Source organism: Mercenaria mercenaria, chromosome 9 (genome assembly GCF_021730395.1).
Source record: "Mercenaria mercenaria strain notata chromosome 9, MADL_Memer_1, whole genome shotgun sequence".
Classification (NCBI taxonomy): Eukaryota; Metazoa; Mollusca; class Bivalvia; order Venerida; family Veneridae; genus Mercenaria; species Mercenaria mercenaria.
The window spans coordinates 63,581,237-63,600,858 of NC_069369.1; the positions used below are offsets into that span (position 1 = coordinate 63,581,237).

Below are 19,622 nucleotides of genomic sequence, written 5' to 3' on the forward strand. Positions count from 1 at the left end.
ATTTTACTTCTTTAAACAGATGTGCTTTTAAAGCAGATTTAAAACTTGGCTTATTTTTTTATATCTTTTAGGCTGCTTGGCAGAGCATTCCAATCAGAAATTGCTTGATAAAAGAATGTCCTTGACTCATAGGATGAAATTTTAGGAACTACAAAATTGTTTTTACTAAATCTTGTCTTTGTTTGTATCTCAGATACTTTAGTAAAGTTTTGTTTCAAACAGGTTGAGCATTTATCATGAAAAATATTGATTGCATGATTCAGAAGGAGTTGCTTCGCGTTGTCACCTACTTTCAGGATATTGATATTTTCTAAAACATCATAATTGATACTGGTTCTAGTACATGTAGATAAGTTTAAAACAAACCTAGTTATTCTGTTTCAGAATCAACAAAACCAATCAAAGTGAAAGGTGTTCACAAATCTGCATCTAGAAATACAAATGCATTTTACTTTAATAATTCAAGACAGTCTGAATTTGGTGACAGTGAAGGATCCCCCAGTGATGAAGAAGAAGTAGATGCTACATATATTCCATTTAAAAACCCAAAAGGTATGTTTTAATAATTATCTGTATTTCTTTCCTAAATACATACACTTTGCAGAACAGCAAAACTGGAGCTGTTGGATCTTGTGAAAGAAAATTCTCGCACTGTATGTTGGATTGACCCTTTTTAACAACTGTCTGTAGACACAGCGGACATGTTTGTCAAATGGCTCATTCATTATATGGTTGAGTTCTCTGATGTTTGTTGTAACTCACTCTTACATAAATTTACAGGTATTAGCATGTTTTGAATTTCATTCATATTTAGGCTATTGAAAAAAAGTCTACGAGGTGTTGTCGTCTCTTGATCGTCAATGTTGGCGTCGGTTAAATATTTTGTTAAGATCCTCCTTTTCCCGAAAAACCATAAGAACTACAGCTTTGAAACTTTACACACGTGTTTGTCATCATTATGTGACAGTGTAGGCCAAGCATTATAATTTTGATACGCATTTTGTCCAAATTATGGTCCTTTTTGTACTTAGAAAGTTTGAGTTTCTTGGTTAAAACTTGTTTAGGTCCACCTTTTCAAAAAAAAAAAATAACTATTAGAGATACGGCTTTAAAACTTTGCACACATTTTTCCACCATTAGGTGCCTTTATAGGCCAAGAACCATAATTCAGATACACACTTAATTAGAATTATGGCCCTTTTTGTACATAGAAATTCTGAACTATAACATTTTCTTACATACTGACCAGCACTTGCAGACGAGCGATGACACCCATAGGCAGTGCTCTGAATTATGACCCTTATAGTCCTGTTTAACAATGTAGAGTTGAAGCTAGATATCCTGAACTTGCTTTTGTGAACACTTCAGATATCTTTACAAATTTTCAAGTCGTGTCAAAATTTGTTTTTAATATATATATTTTCTCTCCATTTAAGTCATACCTAGAGCTGGAAGGTGAAACCCTCCCCCTCTAGGGACTTTTGTAGACCCTATTATTTTTGAAGCCCCTTGTCTGTTGATCATATTTCTGAATTATGCCATCTGGCCGGTGGGTTAACTATGAATTACAGCATGTTCTTTACGTTACATTTATTTAATACAGTTAAATATCGTTACCTCGATATCGGTTAGTTCGATACTCCGGTTAGCACGATGTGTTTGAGTCGGTCCCGATTTTTCTCTATTTATCTTAATGTAATTAGTTATCATTACCTCGATATGATTAGCTCAATATTTTGTTTAGCTTGGTGAGATTTTTCAGTCCCGTCACCTTACCTGTATTGTTTTTAAACATTGTTTCATCGATCTCTCAGCTTGTCAAAAATATCCATGTTATTTGTAAGGTTTGAAAATCAACCTATTGTTGTCCGGCGATGTATTATTCATATTCAAGTTAGTTTCGGTGTTAGTTTGTTTTGCATTTTATTTAATCTTTATATCCAATTAAAACGTCAGGAAGTTTTGTCATTTAATTCCCAATATATTAGTCTTTAAATAAACAACTTATAAATTTGTTAAGCAAGCTAAAAATAGAAAGCTGTTTTCCAATATAACAACTTAATTTGGTTAAAATATTTTGTTTGACGAAGTAAAAATCTTGCCATTTTAGTTGACTGAGTAATAATATGTCGTTATTTGACTAGTGTTAAATTTTCGTTATCAAGCAAGTCAATAATGACTACTCAACTAGGAACATTACTGCTGCATTCAGACTTTTAGAAACAACCAAAATCATTACAAGGGTGTTGATGATAAGCAGAATATGCTTGTTGTCAATTTCCGCTGTGTTTTTTCTCTCAACCGATTAATTTATTTTTCAATTACGTTACCAATGTTTTAGAAATACTCATATCGATTAATTCAAATAGGTTATAATCGTCAGAAAAAGCAGATATCTCTAAAATATAGTAACTTTAATATACATATCATATAAGAATTTAAGAATGTATTCATACAATAGTTTTAAAAAAGACGTTACCATATTATATACGTTACTAAATTCACGATATAAAATTTTTCATTTTTCTCAGACATTAGATTGATTATGTAATCCTTATAATGATGTTTAAATTAGACAAGCGAGTATCGTATCAGGTTAGATATAAAAATACATGCAGCTGTCAGGATAACGAGTTATATGATCAGGGAAGTGCCTACGCCTTTAATAACAATGAAATGGTTCCTACCCATAAGATGACTATGTCTTAGCTAGCTGAAAATACGAAATTAGAATGTCCTTTGTAAAACATATAGCTATGAGACCAATATCTCATATATATATAGAATTTTCCTTGGACTGCCTTGCCTAAATGATTTTAATTATGAGCTAGTAATTTCAGGGATAGGCAAATCACTTCAGGTTTCAAAAAACAATCTTCAATTAATTATAATTAGCTCAAACCCCTATAGGCTGGAGACTCTATAGTTGACTGTCTTTTTATGAAGTAAAAGTTACCGTCAACAATGTCATTTGAATCAACAACATACCAGTCATATCGCAATAAATGCTGGCCTCTGTCCTCTTAATGAAATTACAATCTATTGACTGACCTGACTCCGGATGTCAGGCCTGTATGCTATTAATTTAGCATTCACCTACCATATAGGTTTATCCCCAAGGCTAGGCTTGTACTTCGCCAATAACGTGAACCGTCTTTATAAAGTTTGTTTCAAATAGTTTGAGCATTTATCATGAAAAATATTGATTGATGATTCAGAAGGAGTTGCTCGCGCTGTCACACTTTCAGGATATTGATATTTTCTAAAACATCATAATGATACTGGTTCAGTACATATGGTAAGTTTAAAACAAACCATATTATTCGTTAGATCACAAAACAATCAAATGTAGGTGTTGGCAAACTGCATCTAGAGTCAAATGCATTTTACTTTAATAATTAAGACAGTCTAATTTGTGAAGTAAGGATCCCCGAGTATGAAAAAAGAAAAATGCTAACTATATAAATTATGATTGATACTTTTAAATTTAGAGAGTTGTAAGTTATATGTATTTATTTGTGATATTAAATTTAATTATTTAATTCATATTTGTTAAAAGTAAGTGTTGTGCTCTACGTCATGTTAATATTGTAACTTAAACAAGATAATTAACTTACACGTTGTCATATTACGAGCCAATTATTTTATACGATTTGTCAATTTCTTTTACTTGAAGTTGTTTGTTAAAATTGTTAGTACTTAAAAAAAAAATATTAAATAGTTTAAACTTGCACATTTCACATTATTATAGGAAGAAAATCAATAACTAATAATAGCTTTTTACTAAATGAAAATTTCTCTCTCATTCGAACGATGACCATAGGCATGCTCTAATAGACCTTATGTCTGTTACATGTAATGAGTAGATACCTGATTCTTGTAACTTATTCTTACAATTTATCGTTCAAAATTTTTATTATATTTCTCATTTAATATACTATGATAACTCCTAGGACTTAATTATTACCTGTTGATATTTTAATATCATTGCGTGGTTAATAATAAATTTATATTTTTATAAGTAATATTTATGTATATACGTTAAATTGTGGTGATTTTTATATTATAATTTATTACTATGATATAATATTTTTGTAATTTCTACTTATTTTAAATTTCTATTACTGTCAAAAATATCTTTATTAAGTAATACATTGTTCATATATAATTAATATTGTTTTTTTTTATTTATTTACATAATAATATAATCAATATTAAAAGTCAAGAATGTTCAAAAACACTATTTAAAATTTTTCGAAAACTATTATATAATATAATTATGTAATTGTAAAAAAAATACTATAATAGAATATCATAGATTTTAAAAAAAAATTAAGTTGTAACAATATGTGTTCAATTCCTTGTTGTTACATTATATTTTATACTATTTAGAATACTAACAATATAGTTATAAAAAAAAATTTAATATATATTATATATAAGATAATATATATGTTAAAAATATATTTATATTAAATAAAATTATTTCCAACATAGATTATTATCTATAATGTTTAAATTAAATATATTATATATAAAATAATCATTAGATAATTTATATAAGTCTCCTAATAAATAAGCTACATAGATAATTCTAATATAAAAGATAAGTCTTTAAATATAACAATTATATATAAATTTCTGCCTGCTAATATTTAATAGTAATATCGAGAACTTGTTAAAAAATATATATTATACCCAAGGTGACTATACTTTTTTGAATAAAATTCGTAAATTTAATAAAAATCATTATCATATTGGCTTCTAAATACTATAATGAATGATCCCTATGTATTTAATATACATATGTTACAATTATTATCATAACTGACTTATTTTAATATTATTAAAAAATGATTGTAAAATTCTCTTCATAGAATAATTTCTAAATATAATGTTATGTATAACAACTTTTTTTAATAAAAATAGTATTGCAATCATAGATACAAATTATTAATAGATTATTGTGAATAGGTCCGTGTAAAAAAGATTACAATATTAAAAAAATTTATTATATTTTAATTTTAACAAACGGTGTTTTTGAAGAATCTGCATGTATGTTGGATTGACTTTTTAACATGTCTGTAGAAAGCGACATGTTGTAATGTATTATATATGGTTGATTCTCTGTTTTGTTTATCCTCTTACTAATTACGTTAGTTTGAATTTCTTATATTTGTTTAAAATCTAGGTGTGTGTCTTTATCGTCATGTGGGCGGTTAATATTGTAAGTCTCTTTTCCCAAACCATAAGAACACAGCTTGAAACTTTAACACTTGTTGTATCATTATGTACTGTAGGCAAGATTATAATTTTGATACGCATTTGTAAATTATGGTCTTTTATAGAAGTTTGAGTTTTTGTTAAAATTGTTGGTCCTTCAAAAAAATACTATTAAGATGTTAAAATTTCACTTTCACTTAGTGCTTTATGGTTATATTCCATTTAAAAACCAAAAGGTATGTTTTATAATTATCTGTATTTCTTTCCTAAATACATACACTTTGCAGAACAGCAAAACTGGAGCTGTTGGATCTTGTGAAGAAATTCTCGCACTGTATGTTGGATTGACCCTTTTTAACAACTGTCTGTAGACACAGCGGACATGTTTGTCAAATGGCTCATTCATTATATGGTTGAATTCTCTGATGTTTGTTGTAACTCACTCTTACATAAATTTACAGGTATTAGCATGTTTTGAATTTCATTCATATTTAGGCTTTGAAAAAAGTCTACGAGGTGTTGTCGTCTCTTGATCGTCAATGTGGCGTCGGTTAAATATTTGTAAGTCCTCCTTTTCCCAAAAACCATAAGAACTACAGCTTTGAAACTTACACACTTGTTTGTCATCATTATGTGACAGTGTAGGCCAAGCATTATAATTTGATACGCATTTTGTCCAAATTATGGTCCTTTTTGTACTTAGAAAGTTTGAGTTTCTTGGTTAAAACTTGTTTAGGTCCACCTTTTCAAAAAAAAAAAAATAACTATTAGAGATACGGCTTTAAAACTTTGCACACATTTTTCCACCATTAGGTGCCTTTATAGGCCAAGAACCATAATCAATAACACTTAATCAGAATTATGGCCATTTTTGTACATAGAAATTCTGAACATAACACTTTTCTTACATACTGACCAGCACTTGCAGACGAGCGATGACACCCATAGGCAGTGCTCTGAATTATGACCCTTATAGTCCTGTTTAACAATGTAGAGTTGAAGCTAGATATCCTGAACTTGCTTTTGTAAACACTTCAGATATCTTTACAAATTTCAAGTCGTGTCAAAATTTGTTTTAATATATATATTTTCTCTCCATTTAAGTCATACCTAGAGCTGGAACGTGAAACCCTCCCCTCTAGGGACTTCTATAGACCCTATTATTTTGAAGCCCTTGTCTGTAGATCATATTTCTGAATTATGCCATCTGGCCGGTGGGTTAACTATGAATTACAGCATGTTCTGTACGTTACATTTATTTAATACAGTTGAATATCGTTACCTCGGTATCGGTTAGCTCGATACTCCGGTTAGCACGATGTGTTTGAGTCGGTCCCGATTTTTCTCTATTTATCTTAATGTAATTAGTTATCATTACCTCGATATGATTAGCTCAATATTTTGTTTAGCTTGGTGAGATTTTTCAGTCCCGTCACCTTACCTGTATTGTTTTTAAACATTGTTTCATCGATCTCTCAGCTTGTCAAAAATATCCATGTTATTTGTAAGGTTTGAAAATCAACCTATTGTTGTCCGGCGATGTATTATTCATATTCAAGTTAGTTTCGGTGTGTTTGTTTTGCTTGTTATTTAATCTTTAATCCAATTAAAACGTCAGGAAGTTTGCATTTAATTCCCAATAATTAGTCTTATAAAACAACGTGCAAGCAAGAAAGCTGTTTTCCAATATAACAACTAATTTGGTTAAAATATTTTGTTTGACGAAGTAAAAATCTGCCATTTAGGACTGAGTAATAATATGCGTATTTGACTGGTAAATTTTCGTTATCGAAGCACAGTCAAAATGACTACTCAACTAGGAACATTACTGCTGCATTCAGACTTGTTTAGAAACAACCAAAATCATTAGCAAGGGTGTTGAGTGATAAGCAGAATATGCTGTTGTCAATTTTCCCGCTGTGTTTTGTTCTCTCAACCGATTATTTCATTTTTCAATTGACGTTACCATATGTTTTAGAAAATACTCATATCGATTAATTCAATAGGTTTAATCGTCAGAAAAAAGCAGATATCTCTAAAATATAGTAATTTCATATACATATCATATAAGAATTTAAGAATGTATCATACAATAGTTTTAAGAACAAGTACGTTACCATATTTATATACGTTACTAAAATTCACGATATAAAATTTTCATTTCTCAGACAATAGATTGATTATGTAATCCTTATAATGATGTTTAAACTTAGACAATGCGAGTATCGTATCAGGTTAGATATAAAAATACATGCAGCTGTCAGGATACGAGTTATATGACTCAGGGAAGTGCCTACGCCTTTAATAACAATGAAATGGGTCCTACCCATAAGATGACTATGTCTTAGACTAGCTGAAAAAACGAAAATAGCAATTGTCCTTTGTATAAAACATAATTAGCGTGTTGAAGAGCCAAATAAATTGCCTACTTATTTATATAACATATTAGAGATATCTTTCCTCTGCGCTGCCTGTTGTCCTTAAGAACATGATGATTATTTTAATATAGATGAAGCAATTGAATAAAATTTCAGGGGATTCAGGCAAAATCAGGGGTATTCAAAATGATTGGTCGCAAAAAAAAAACAATCTTCAATTAATTATAATTAGCTCAAACCCCTATAGGCTGGAGACTCTATAGTTGACTGGTCTTTTTATTGAAGTAAAAGTTCCCGTCAGACAATGTCTTTGAATCAACAACATACCAGTCTTATCGCATATATGCTGGCCTCTGTCCTCTTAATTGAAATTACAACTCTATATGACTGACCTGACTCCGGATGCTCAGCGCCTGTATGCTATTACATTTAGCATTCACCTACCATATAGGTTTATCCCCAATGGCTAGGCTGTACTTCGCCAATAACGCTGAACCGTCTTTAGTAAAGTTTGTTTCAAATAGTTTGAGCATTTATCATGAAAAATATTGATTGCATGGTTCAGAAGGAGTTGCTTCGCGCTGTCACCTACTTTCAGGATATTGATATTTTCTAAAACATCATAATTGATACTGGTTCTAGTACATATAGGTAAGTTTAAAACAAACCTAGTTATTCTGTTTCAGAATCAACAAAACCAATCAAAGTGGTAGGTGTTGGCAAATCTGCATCTAGAGATACAAATGCATTTTACTTTAATAATTCAAGACAGTCTGAATTTGGTGACAGTGAAGGATCCCCGAGTGATGAAAAAGAAGAAGATGCTACATATATTCCATTTAAAAACCAAAAAGGTATGTTGTAATAATTATCTGTATTTCTTTCCTAAATACATACATTTTGTAGAACAGCAAAACATGGAGCTGTTGGATCTTGTGAAAGAAAGTTCTCGCACTGTATGTTGGATTGACCCTTTTTAACAACTGTCTGTAGGCACAGCGGACATGTTTGTAAAATCGCTGATTCATTATATGGTTGAATTCTCTGATATTTGTTGTGACTCACTCTTACATAAATTTACAGGTATTAGCATGTTTTGAATTTCATTCATATTTGGTTTTTTCAAAAAAGTCTACTAGGTGTTGTAGTCTCTTGATCGTCAATGTTGGCGCCGGTTAAATATTTTGGTAAGGTCCTCCTTTTCCCAGAAGACCATAAGAACTACAGCTTTGAAACTTTACACACTTGTTTGTCATCATTATGTGACAGTGTAGGCCAAGAATTATAATTTTGATACGCATTTTGTCCAAATTATGGTCCTTTCTGTACTTAGAAAGTTTGAGTTTCTTGGTTAAAACTTGTTTAGGTCCACCTTTTCAAAAAAAAATAACTATTAGAGATACGGCTTTAAAACTTTGCAAACATTTTTCCACCATTAGGTGCCTTTATAGGCCAAGAACCATAACTCACATATACACTTAATCAGAATTATGGCCATTTTTGTACATAGAAAGTCTGAAGAATAACACTTTTCTTACATACTGACCAGCATTTGCAGACGAGCGATGACACCCATAGGCAGTGCTCTGAATTATGACCCTTATAGTCCTGTTTAACAATGTAGAGTTGAAGCTTGATATCCTGAACTTGCTTTTGTGAACACTTCAGATATCTTTACAAATTTTCAAGTCGTGTCAAAATTTGTTTTTAATATATATATTTTCTCTCCATTTAAGTCATACCTAGAGCTGGAACGTGAAACCCTCCCCCTCTAGGGACTTCTGTAGACCCTATTATTTTGAAGCCCCTTGTCTGTAGATCATATTTCTGAATTATGCCATCTGGCCGGTGGGTTAACTATGAATTACAGCATGTTCTGTACGTTACATTTATTTAATACAGTTGAATATCGTTACCTCGGTATCGGTTAGCTCGATACTCCGGTTAGCACGATGTGTTTAAGTCGGTCCCGATTTTTCTCTATTTATCTTAATGTAATTAGTTATCATTACCTCGATATGATTAGCTCAATATTTTGTTTAGCTTGGTGAGATTTTTCAGTCCCGTCACCTTACCTGTATTGTTTTTAAACATTGTTTCATCGATCTCTCAGCTTGTCAAAAATATCCATGTTATTTGTAAGGTGTGAAAATCAACCTATTGTTGTCCGGCGATGTATTAATCATATTCAAGTTAGTTTCGGTGTGTTTGTTTTGCTTGTTATTCAATCTTTAATCCAATTAAAATGTCAGAAAGTTTGCATTTAATTCCGAATAATTAGTCTTATAAAACACCGTGCAAGCAAGAAAGTTGTTTTCCAATATAACAACTAATTTGGTTAAAATATTTTGTTTGACGAAGTAAAAATCTGCCATTTAGGATTGAGTAATAATATGCGTATTTGACTGGTAAATTTTCGTTATCGAAGCACAGTCAAAATGACTACTCAACTAGGAACATTACTGCTGCATTCAGACTTGTTTAGAAACAACCAAAATCATTAGCAAGGGTGTTGAGTGATAAGCAGAATATGCTGTTGTCAATTTTCCCGCTGTGTTTTGTTCTATCAACCGATTAATTCATTTTTCAATTTACGTTACCATATGTTTTAGAAAATACTCATATCGATTAATTCAATAGGTTTAAACGTCAGAAAAAAAGCAGATATCTCTAAAATATTGTAATTTCATATACATATCATATAAGAATTTAAGAATGTATCGTTCAATAGTTTTAAGAACAAGTACGTTACCATATTTATATACGTTACTAAAATTCACGATATAAAATTTTCATTTCTCAGACAATAGATTGGTTATGTAATCCTTATAATGATGTTTAAACTTAGACAATGCGAGTATCGTATCAGGTTAGATATAAAAATACATGCAGCTGTCAGGATACATGTTATATGACTCAGGGAAGTGCCTACGCCTTTAATAACAATGAAATGGGTCCTACCCATAAGATGACTATGTCTTAGACTAGCTGAAAAACGAAATAGAATGTCCTTTGTAAAAACATATAGCTGATGAGACCAAATATCTCATATATATATAGAATTTTCCTCTGGCTGCCTTGCCTAAATGATTTTAATTATGAGCTAGATAATTTCAGGGATCAGGCAAATCACTTCAGGTTTCAAAAAAACAATCTTCAATTAATTATAATTAGCTCAAACCCCTATAGGCTGGAGACTCTATAGTTGACTGGTCTTTTTATTGAAGTAAAAGTTCCCGTCAGACAATGTCTTTGAATCAACAACATACCAGTCTTATCGCATATATGCTGGCCTATGTCCTCTTAATTGAAATTACAACTCTATATGACTGACCTGACTCCGGATGCTCAGCGCCTTTATGCTATCACATTTAGCATTCACCAACCATATAGCTTTATCCCCAATGGCTAGGCTGTACTTCGCCAATAACGCTGAACCGTCTTTAAAATTAGTAACGTTTTGTTTCAAATAGTTTGAGCATTTATCATGAAAAATATTGAATGCATGATTCAGAAGGAGTTGCTTCGCGTGGTAACCTACTTTCAGGATATTCATATATTCTAAAACATCATAATTGATACTGGTTCTAGTACATGTAAGTAAGTTTAAAACAAACCTAGTTATTCTGTTTCAGAATCAACAAAACCAATCAAGGTGGAAGGTGTTGGCAAATCTACATCTAGAGATACAAATGCATTTTACTTTAATAATTCAAGACAGTCTGAATTTGGTGACAGTGAAGGATCCCCCAGTGATGAAGAAGAAGTGGATGCTACATATATTCCATTTAAAAACCAAAAAGGTATGTTGTAATAATTATTTGTATTTCTTTCCAAAATACATACATTTTGTAGAACAGCAAAACTGGAGCTGTTGGATCTTGTGAAAGAAAGTTCTCGCACTGTATGTTGGATTGACCCTTTTTAACAACTGTCTGTAGACACAGCGGACAGGTTTGTAAAATGGCTCATTCATTATATGGTTGAATTCTCTGATGTTTGTTGTGACTCACTCTTACATAAATTTACAGGTATTAGCATGTTTTGAATTTCATTCATATTTGGTTTTTTGAAAAAAGTCTACGAGGTGTTGTCGTCTCTTGATCGTCAATGTTGGCGCCGGTTAAATATTTTGTTAAGGTCCTCCTTTTCCCAAAAAACCATAAGAACTACAGCTTTGATACTTTACACACGTGTTTGTCATCATTATGTGACAGTGTAGGCCAAGAATTATAATTTTGATACGCATTTTGTCCAAATTATGGTCCTTTTAGTACTTAGAAAGTTTGAGTTTCTTGGTTAGAACTTGTTTAGGTCCACCTTTTCAAAAAAAAAATAACTATTAGAGATACGGCTTTAAAACTTTGCACACATTTTTCCACCATTAGGTGCCTTTATAGGCCAAGAACCATAACTCAGATATACACTTAATCAGAATTATGGCCCATTTTGTACAAAGAAATTCTTAACTATAACACTTTTCTTACATACTGACCAGCACTTGCAGGCGAGCGATGACACCCATAGTCAGTGCTCTGAGTTATGACCCTTATAGTCCTGTTTAACAATGTAGAGTTGAAACTTGATATCCTGAACATGCTTTTGTGAACACTTTAGATATTTTTACAAATTTTCAAGTCGTGTCAAAATTTGTTTTTAATATATATATTTTCTCTCCATTTAAGTCAAAACTAGAGCTGGAAGGTGTAACCCTCCCCCTCTAGGGACTTTTGTAGACCCTATTATTTTTGAAACCCCTTGTCTGTAGATCATATTTCTGAATTATGCCATCTGGCCGGTGGGTTAACTATGAATTACAGCATGTATATATAGAATTTTCCTCCGGCTGCCTTGCCTAAATGATTTTAATTATGGGCTAGATAATTTCTAATTTCAGGGATCAGGCAAATCACTAAATGTTTCAAACTAACAATCTTCAAATAATTATAATTAGCTCAACTCCTATAGGCTGGAGACTCTATAGTTGACTGGTCTTTTTATTGAAGTAAAAGTTCCCATCAGACAATAGAGTTTGAAATTTCAACCTTCGCCTTCCCCATCAACGTCTCTCATATATATATTTGGGGTAAAACGTCACCGATATGCGTGTATTTTATTTATATCAGACGTTGCTACTAAAGTTTTCCATGTAATATCAAGTAAGCCTAAGACTTCACTTTATTACTATGTGAAATAAGAAGCTTAGTTTCAGGATTTCTGCTTATTAAGTTTTTCGATTATCCATATGTATAATTGGACTAAATTTGATGCGAAACACGATCAATAAGTATAAGAATAATGAAGTTTTGTTTGGCTAATGATTTTAACTAAATACATTGAATTGAACCTGGAAGTATGATGTTATCAACTGATTTTGAGAAACATTGAGATTTTGTTCAAACTTTAACTTCTACGGCATATTTGTGTCCTCAGGCGGTATTTATTATACCAGATGGGCCTTTTAGTCGTAAGAAGTGAAGTTTTGAACGTCCGAAGATGTGATATCACGAAAGTCAAAACTTCAGTCTTTGTACATCTACTCTGTCCACATACTCGGTATCAAAGACTAAAATCTGGATGGAGGCACATGGCATGACAGTCATTTTACTTGAAAAATGAATGATAACACGCAATTATCATTTGGTGGAACATTTTGTGTTAACTTCCAAATAAAATCAATCCCTTTCTGTCGGACACTTAATAAGACAATTGTGTTTTAATTATAAACATAAAATGGTACTAGTAAGACGGAAAATTCTTTCTGAAGTATCAGACAATTTCAGATCTATGATATCATGATGCAAGAAATTTCCTGTTAGCCGTATGGGATAACTCCATTCTTTACATGCACGGACCCAGAGCCTGGCAGAGGGGCATTGTAGGTCAATCCCCCTTTGATTCTTACATTTTACAAAGAAAATTGGTCTTAAAACTCGGTGTGACTCACACCCCCCATCCCCCATGAACGGGTGACCCCTCTTTAAAGTTGGTGTAGCAGTTCCTGACTGTTTCGCTAGACACATGCTGACTTGGCACGTTTATACTGAGCTGTCTTGAGAGTTTGGCATTATACAGTGTCAACCTGAGTGTCATGATGCCAAAAAGTATGATATCACGAAAGTATCTTACATTTGTTCCAAATCGCTTGTTAAATGTATTCATAAATTGTGTATATTGGCTCATATTATCAACATATCTTTTAAAAGGTTACTTTTCAACAGGTACAGTCTACAATTAAAACGCGTCTTTTAAGGAATTCGATGTACAAAGTACCAATTCAAAGTAAAACAACTTCAAGAAAAACTATGAAATACTAGTCAACAGCCTTTTGTGTTTGCTTTATCTCATATATTTAACTTAACTTCAAGTATATCGAGAAAATGCATTTGTAGTAGTTGGTGTCTCATGTTTTTGTTTAAAAAATATTAACTGTAATATCTTTCAAGAACACCATCAACAATAGAATACGTTGATATGATAATCATTTTTATTTCCTCTCATGTATATAATTTACAATCGTACATTGTATACTGACAATATTTTATATATGCGATGATTATGTTAATTGAAATGTTTTTATTTAATTTTCATTTTTAAAACCTCGTGTAAAAGTCCTGCACTTTCGGACAATTGATATTAAAATGCACGAGAAAAACGATCATAATTACAGATAAGTTGAATGGGCGGATTAAGTGAAGTAAGGTTCATCCTAAAGTTTGAAATCTCAAGGAATTTTAATCGAACTTCAACTTCATACGTTAACTTCGCAAGAGACGTTGGAAGGGAAAGCGAAGGTTGAAATCTCAAACTCTCTATTGTCTTTGAATCAACAACATACCAGTCTTATCGCATAGATGCTGGCCTCTGTCCTCTTAATTGAAATAACAACTCTATATGACTGACCTGACTCCGGATGCTCAGCGCATTTAGCATTCACCTACCATAGGTTTATCCGCAATGGCTAGGCCGACTTCGCCAATAACGCCGAACCGTCTATAAGCTGGAACTCTCATACTGTCTCAGTAGATTACCAAACTCGGGGTCTCTGTCTCAGATTCCCGATGCTCAGTCTATATATGCGATCTTCTATAGCATTCAGTTACCCTCAAGGTAAAATGCCTATGCGCTGATCCTATAGCTCGAAACATTATGCCACTCTTCTTTAGTCTACGAACTTCTAAGTTTTTCTTTTTAATAATTTATCCGCCCTGACAGTGTAGTTGCAGTGACTTCCTTATCAAGGTACTGGGATAAATTATTAGTTGAATCCTCGATGTGTCTTCTTCTATCGACAGATACCGAATGCCCTCTCTGTCATCATCTACTATTTATACCTCAGCAGACGTGCTATTTATAGAACTTGTTTCTGATTGGTCCAAATTTATGTTATATATTTTACAACGAGTACATGCTCTAACAAATGTCTGGTTCCATTTAACTGTTGTCTATAACATAGTGTGTGAGGCTGGATCCAGCTATCAACATAATGAACCCAAATTAGCCACAAATGTCCAAAATCCTATTATTAACAGCAATTCAACAATTATTATAGCGATGATAGCATAAAAAGGGAGTCAAGCACTATCTGTGCTTACGTGTAACATTATCAATATATCACACATACAAATTATTCTGACAATAGCACAGCACTGACATTGTAACCTACCTGACGAAACGTTACTGAATGTGTATTTTAGTAACTGAAAAATACATGCTTACAACCGCTTATCTGCTTAACCAAATCAATTCACATAAATCAAAATTGAGAAGCAATTAAGTTGTATCATTAATCATTCTTCCACTACCTTGAAATAAGCAAATTAGTATTTACTGCTATTAACAATTCTTTTCAGTTTGATATTTTCAGTCTACTAAGTCGTCATAGTCACTGTCGGTTTCGTATATGGTGTTAATTATATTGGTCATTCTACTTCTTCATAGTCATTATCAGAGTCATCAGAGTCACATGTTGCTGATGTGTCATAAAAAATTTCAGCTAGTTTTAGAAGTATTATATTATGGGAACACAAGTCATACTCTTACAAATATTTTGACCCAAATTTCTATCCACTTTCATCTACTTTTCGTAGAATTGGGTAAATTGATAGTTCGCACGTCACGTGTTATTGGCATTTTAAGTGCCATTTGGCACAGGTGAAATAGACTCATGACCACACCATTATATGTACTCAGGACATTGTCAGCACATGCTTGATACTTTTCAAGAAACATGACATATACAAGTTAGTTGATGTTATTGTATTCTTTGTATCCATAGATTGCACAGACAATATTTTCGATGCTGTTAAAGAGGTCATATGATCAGTGATGTGCGTTAACTACTTCCGCTAATGTTGCAACATATACACCTGTTTTTACTCTACTAATTTGAGCGGCGTTACATTCCCTTTCCGAACAAAAGTACTGGCTGTGTCAACCAGTAAGACAGTGTATTGCAGGCAAAATTGACCAGATTCTTTTTCCTTTGCTTTTAAAGATGTAGTTAGCATTTAAATGGCGTCACTTATTGTCTGTTCCAGTGTAAAATAAAACAGTATTTCGTATTTTGAAGTCTGTACCTGAGGATCTAACTTTGATTGATTGAAGTCTTTCGTGTAGTGCTAGTAGAACTAATATTTTTGCAATGAATAATATTCTTATATCTGTTACTTCCTTTGTTTAGAAACAGTGGTATATAAGGTCGAGCTTGAACTTTGTTCCCATCGTCACGTGTGAGTAAATAACACTTTTCATCATACACAAAATAGAGTCGCCGTTCTTTCATCTTGGGTGCATAGGAATTACATTTCTATTTTTCGAAAATTAGATTGATCAGCTGTTTTTGTTTTTGTTTTCACTACTTGACATGAATGCTTTTCAATCACGTAGTACTTTAGTTTTCACTTTTGACAGTAAGAAGGTTGGAGCAGATCCACGTCTTCCACGCTGATATGATTTGATCGACTGAGGGCTGTAAGTGGCATTTACAAAATCGACACAAGCTGTTTTAGGTAGTTGACTGAACACAGTTTCTTGGAATTTTTCAGGGATAGTTACTAAGATTTGCAGCTGGGCGTTACCATCAAGAAACAAAACAATGTCATCTTTTTTTTGGCAGCTGGTTAGTCTCTACGTAATGAAGAAGTTTTGACTTTTCATCTGCAGTAGCTATAACGGCCAGGGGACAGATCCTAGAGGACAAGAAAGTGTCAATTCTAGATCAGTGTCATGCTAACAGCCAAATGTACCAACTGTTTATTCCCGTTACATTCTGCTCTTATCTGTAGTATTTTGTTTAGAGAATTTGTTACTTTCCTTGTAACTTCAGCAGTGGCAAATGTTTTAAGTTTGCTTCTTTTAATGGGGTCTTGAAAAGATCTGATGTTTTGATAGTCCATCCGTCGTCTTTTCACCTATTTCAGTTGCCCTAAGGGCATAAGCGAATTCTGCTTTCGCAGGAATACCAAACGACACACAGTTATGTTCATTTTTGTTGGAATGGGTTTGTGAAGGATTCTATGCCATCATAAATCTGTTAACTTCTTCTTCACTGCTACGTATCTGAGCAGGTTATACTTCTTTGTGGTCGGACATGTCTTCTCTATTTATGTTAGCATTCTGAAGTGTTGCTTCAACATACCTGGCTCTGTAATGACGGGTTATGCACCAGCGGAAGTATGCAGCATAGTTTATACTGAAACCAATTATGCCACCCTCGGACTTTGCATGTCTGTTAAGTTTCTGTTCTATAGTGATATATATTCAGCATTTCTCAATGCCGGTACAGAGTGATACACTAAAATCATTAATTCGGAGCAGCTCTTCTGCACCTGGATCAATATTCATCAGTGTCAAGAGGTAAACAGGGAAGTAGCGGGCATAATTATAATATTGTGGTCAAATGCGAAGAACAAAGAGCACAGTTTGTACATAGATGATATGTGTAAATCAAGAACATAAATCTTTGTTGCTTTGATGAGTAACAATATCATGAAATCCTTTTCAAACACCTTTTCTTTGATTGGACTTTCAGTCCGTTCCTGTAATATTAGTGTCATCTGAAATGCTTTCCTTACGGGGTTCTGTCTTTTCAAACTTGCATAGAAGCAAACGCTCAAGAGCTTCCATTACAGACGAATGTACATTTAGGCCACAGTTGTAGCGTTTACCTGGCAATACTTTATCATGTGAACCACTAGAACAAATTCCCGATTCTGTTACAAGTTATACAAGACCGTTGCCCTTCTTTTATTTTCCGACAGTTCCAAATATAGAGCAGATAGTAACACACCCATTCTAACAATTATGTTACCGATGCAGAACTGAAGGATATGCTTTCTTAGCTACAGCCAAGTCACATGTCACTAAAGTATAATTCTAGCCAACTTCATTACGTGCATCTACCGACGTTTGTAATATGCTCGACTGTAGCGCTATCATTGATTGAAAAATTCAAAGGTGCCATATTTATGAAGCTTGTTTGAGCAATCACTCTCTGGAAAGCATTTCACACATTTGTAATTTATTTGTTTATTTATTTATTTATTTTCCACTCAATGAAATCAGTGTCATTTCACATGAAGAATGATTTGTTTTTTAATCCTGATTGTAAATTCAGTTCGAAGAAAATTTTACTAGGATATATTTCATGTAATTAGTAATTTTCGTTACATAGATCTATAATTTGTAATATACAATACAAATTTATGGAATTCGTACATGTTACATATCTGTTTAAACAAATTATTTATCATATCCCAAATATCATTTTACTTTTTTGAATAATTATTTAAGGTTTAAAAGTCAGATTGTCAACAATATATTATTTTATCTTCTTTACTATACATTACGCTTATCTTCTAACATAGTTTTATTTTCTATTTTTCGTTACAATTTTTGGAAACGTCATTTGATAACGTAAATCACATTCCTATATGTCTCACTTTTACCTGCAAAATATAATTCTGTATATTCTGTCTTTATATATTAACATACTGAGTAGCTAGTAAACCATTTATGGCTAACTGTAGTGCCAGTCAGTATTTTCTAAAAATTATTAATAAGTAGTAATTAATAATTAGTAACGTTAATGTTAACGTATAACATAGACTGTAACGTTAAAAGAACCCAGCTGCCAGATGGAAGAATTTCTAGAATGATAGCTCATATTATATGCTCTCAGAAAATCATAGGGTAGAAATATCTCTAGACAGGGGGTTGGGGGTGTTATTGTCACCTAAGGTCTATCAGATTGGACATACTGTGACTATGGTTGTGTCAATGTAAATTCTTCTCAAAATAAAGGTGTGATCTGCTGCAGATATAGAATGAATAAAAACTATGAGCAAAACAGGTTTCAATTTGCTCTGTTCTCCAAACATATATACAGAATGTATGTGCTTTGTTTACTTAGTCTTAAACATAATGCGAGGCTTCGACAAATATTCAGCAAGAAAACAAGCACCGACTATATTTCTCAAGTCTCATTTTGATTTACTAGAAGTAAAACACTCGGATCATCAGACTCAGTTTCAGCTGTGTCTTCAGCTCTTGTTTTTCAGTCTGATTAATGTCTTGTATGTTAGATCACCTTGATAAAATTGTAATTTTAATTTCGAATGAAATTATTGAATAATACAATAGTTAAAGTAATGTTTATTTCTATTAATATACATGTCATCTACACAAATTGGAATCTTCGTATGTTGAGGGGTTGTAGAAGAGGCTGTAGTGATGTCCCTCTTTGCCTCCCTCAATATTAGATTGTATGTAGATCAGATTCTAACTAAAGCCAATAGTTAAGGATAGATTTCTCGGAAGCACAGAGCACCAAAAACACAGCCCCAGAGCCACGCAAAATACATAGTAGGTTCACAACAAAAGGAAGCTGTAATGTAAAAATATTTCAGACGAGTTGCTTCAAACATCCAACAAGTACATATTAAATTATGCTAAATATTGATGGAGGGGAAGGAAACGACAAGGGGCGAAATGGGGTCAGGGGTGGTGGTGGGAGGGGGA

At 32.5% G+C, this 19,622-nt stretch overlaps 1 protein-coding gene across 1 annotated transcript in view; it reads left to right on the forward strand.

Annotated features, from left to right (window-relative positions):
• Positions 1-19,622, forward strand: part of LOC123547282 (uncharacterized) — a 38,182-nt gene that overhangs the window by 11,865 nt on the left and 6,695 nt on the right. The window contains exons 3-5 of the mRNA XM_053551562.1: positions 385-552; positions 8,288-8,455; positions 11,237-11,404. Of these exons, the coding sequence (XP_053407537.1) occupies positions 385-552; positions 8,288-8,455; positions 11,237-11,404 (504 nt within the window). The remainder of the gene's footprint in view (positions 1-384; positions 553-8,287; positions 8,456-11,236; positions 11,405-19,622) is intronic.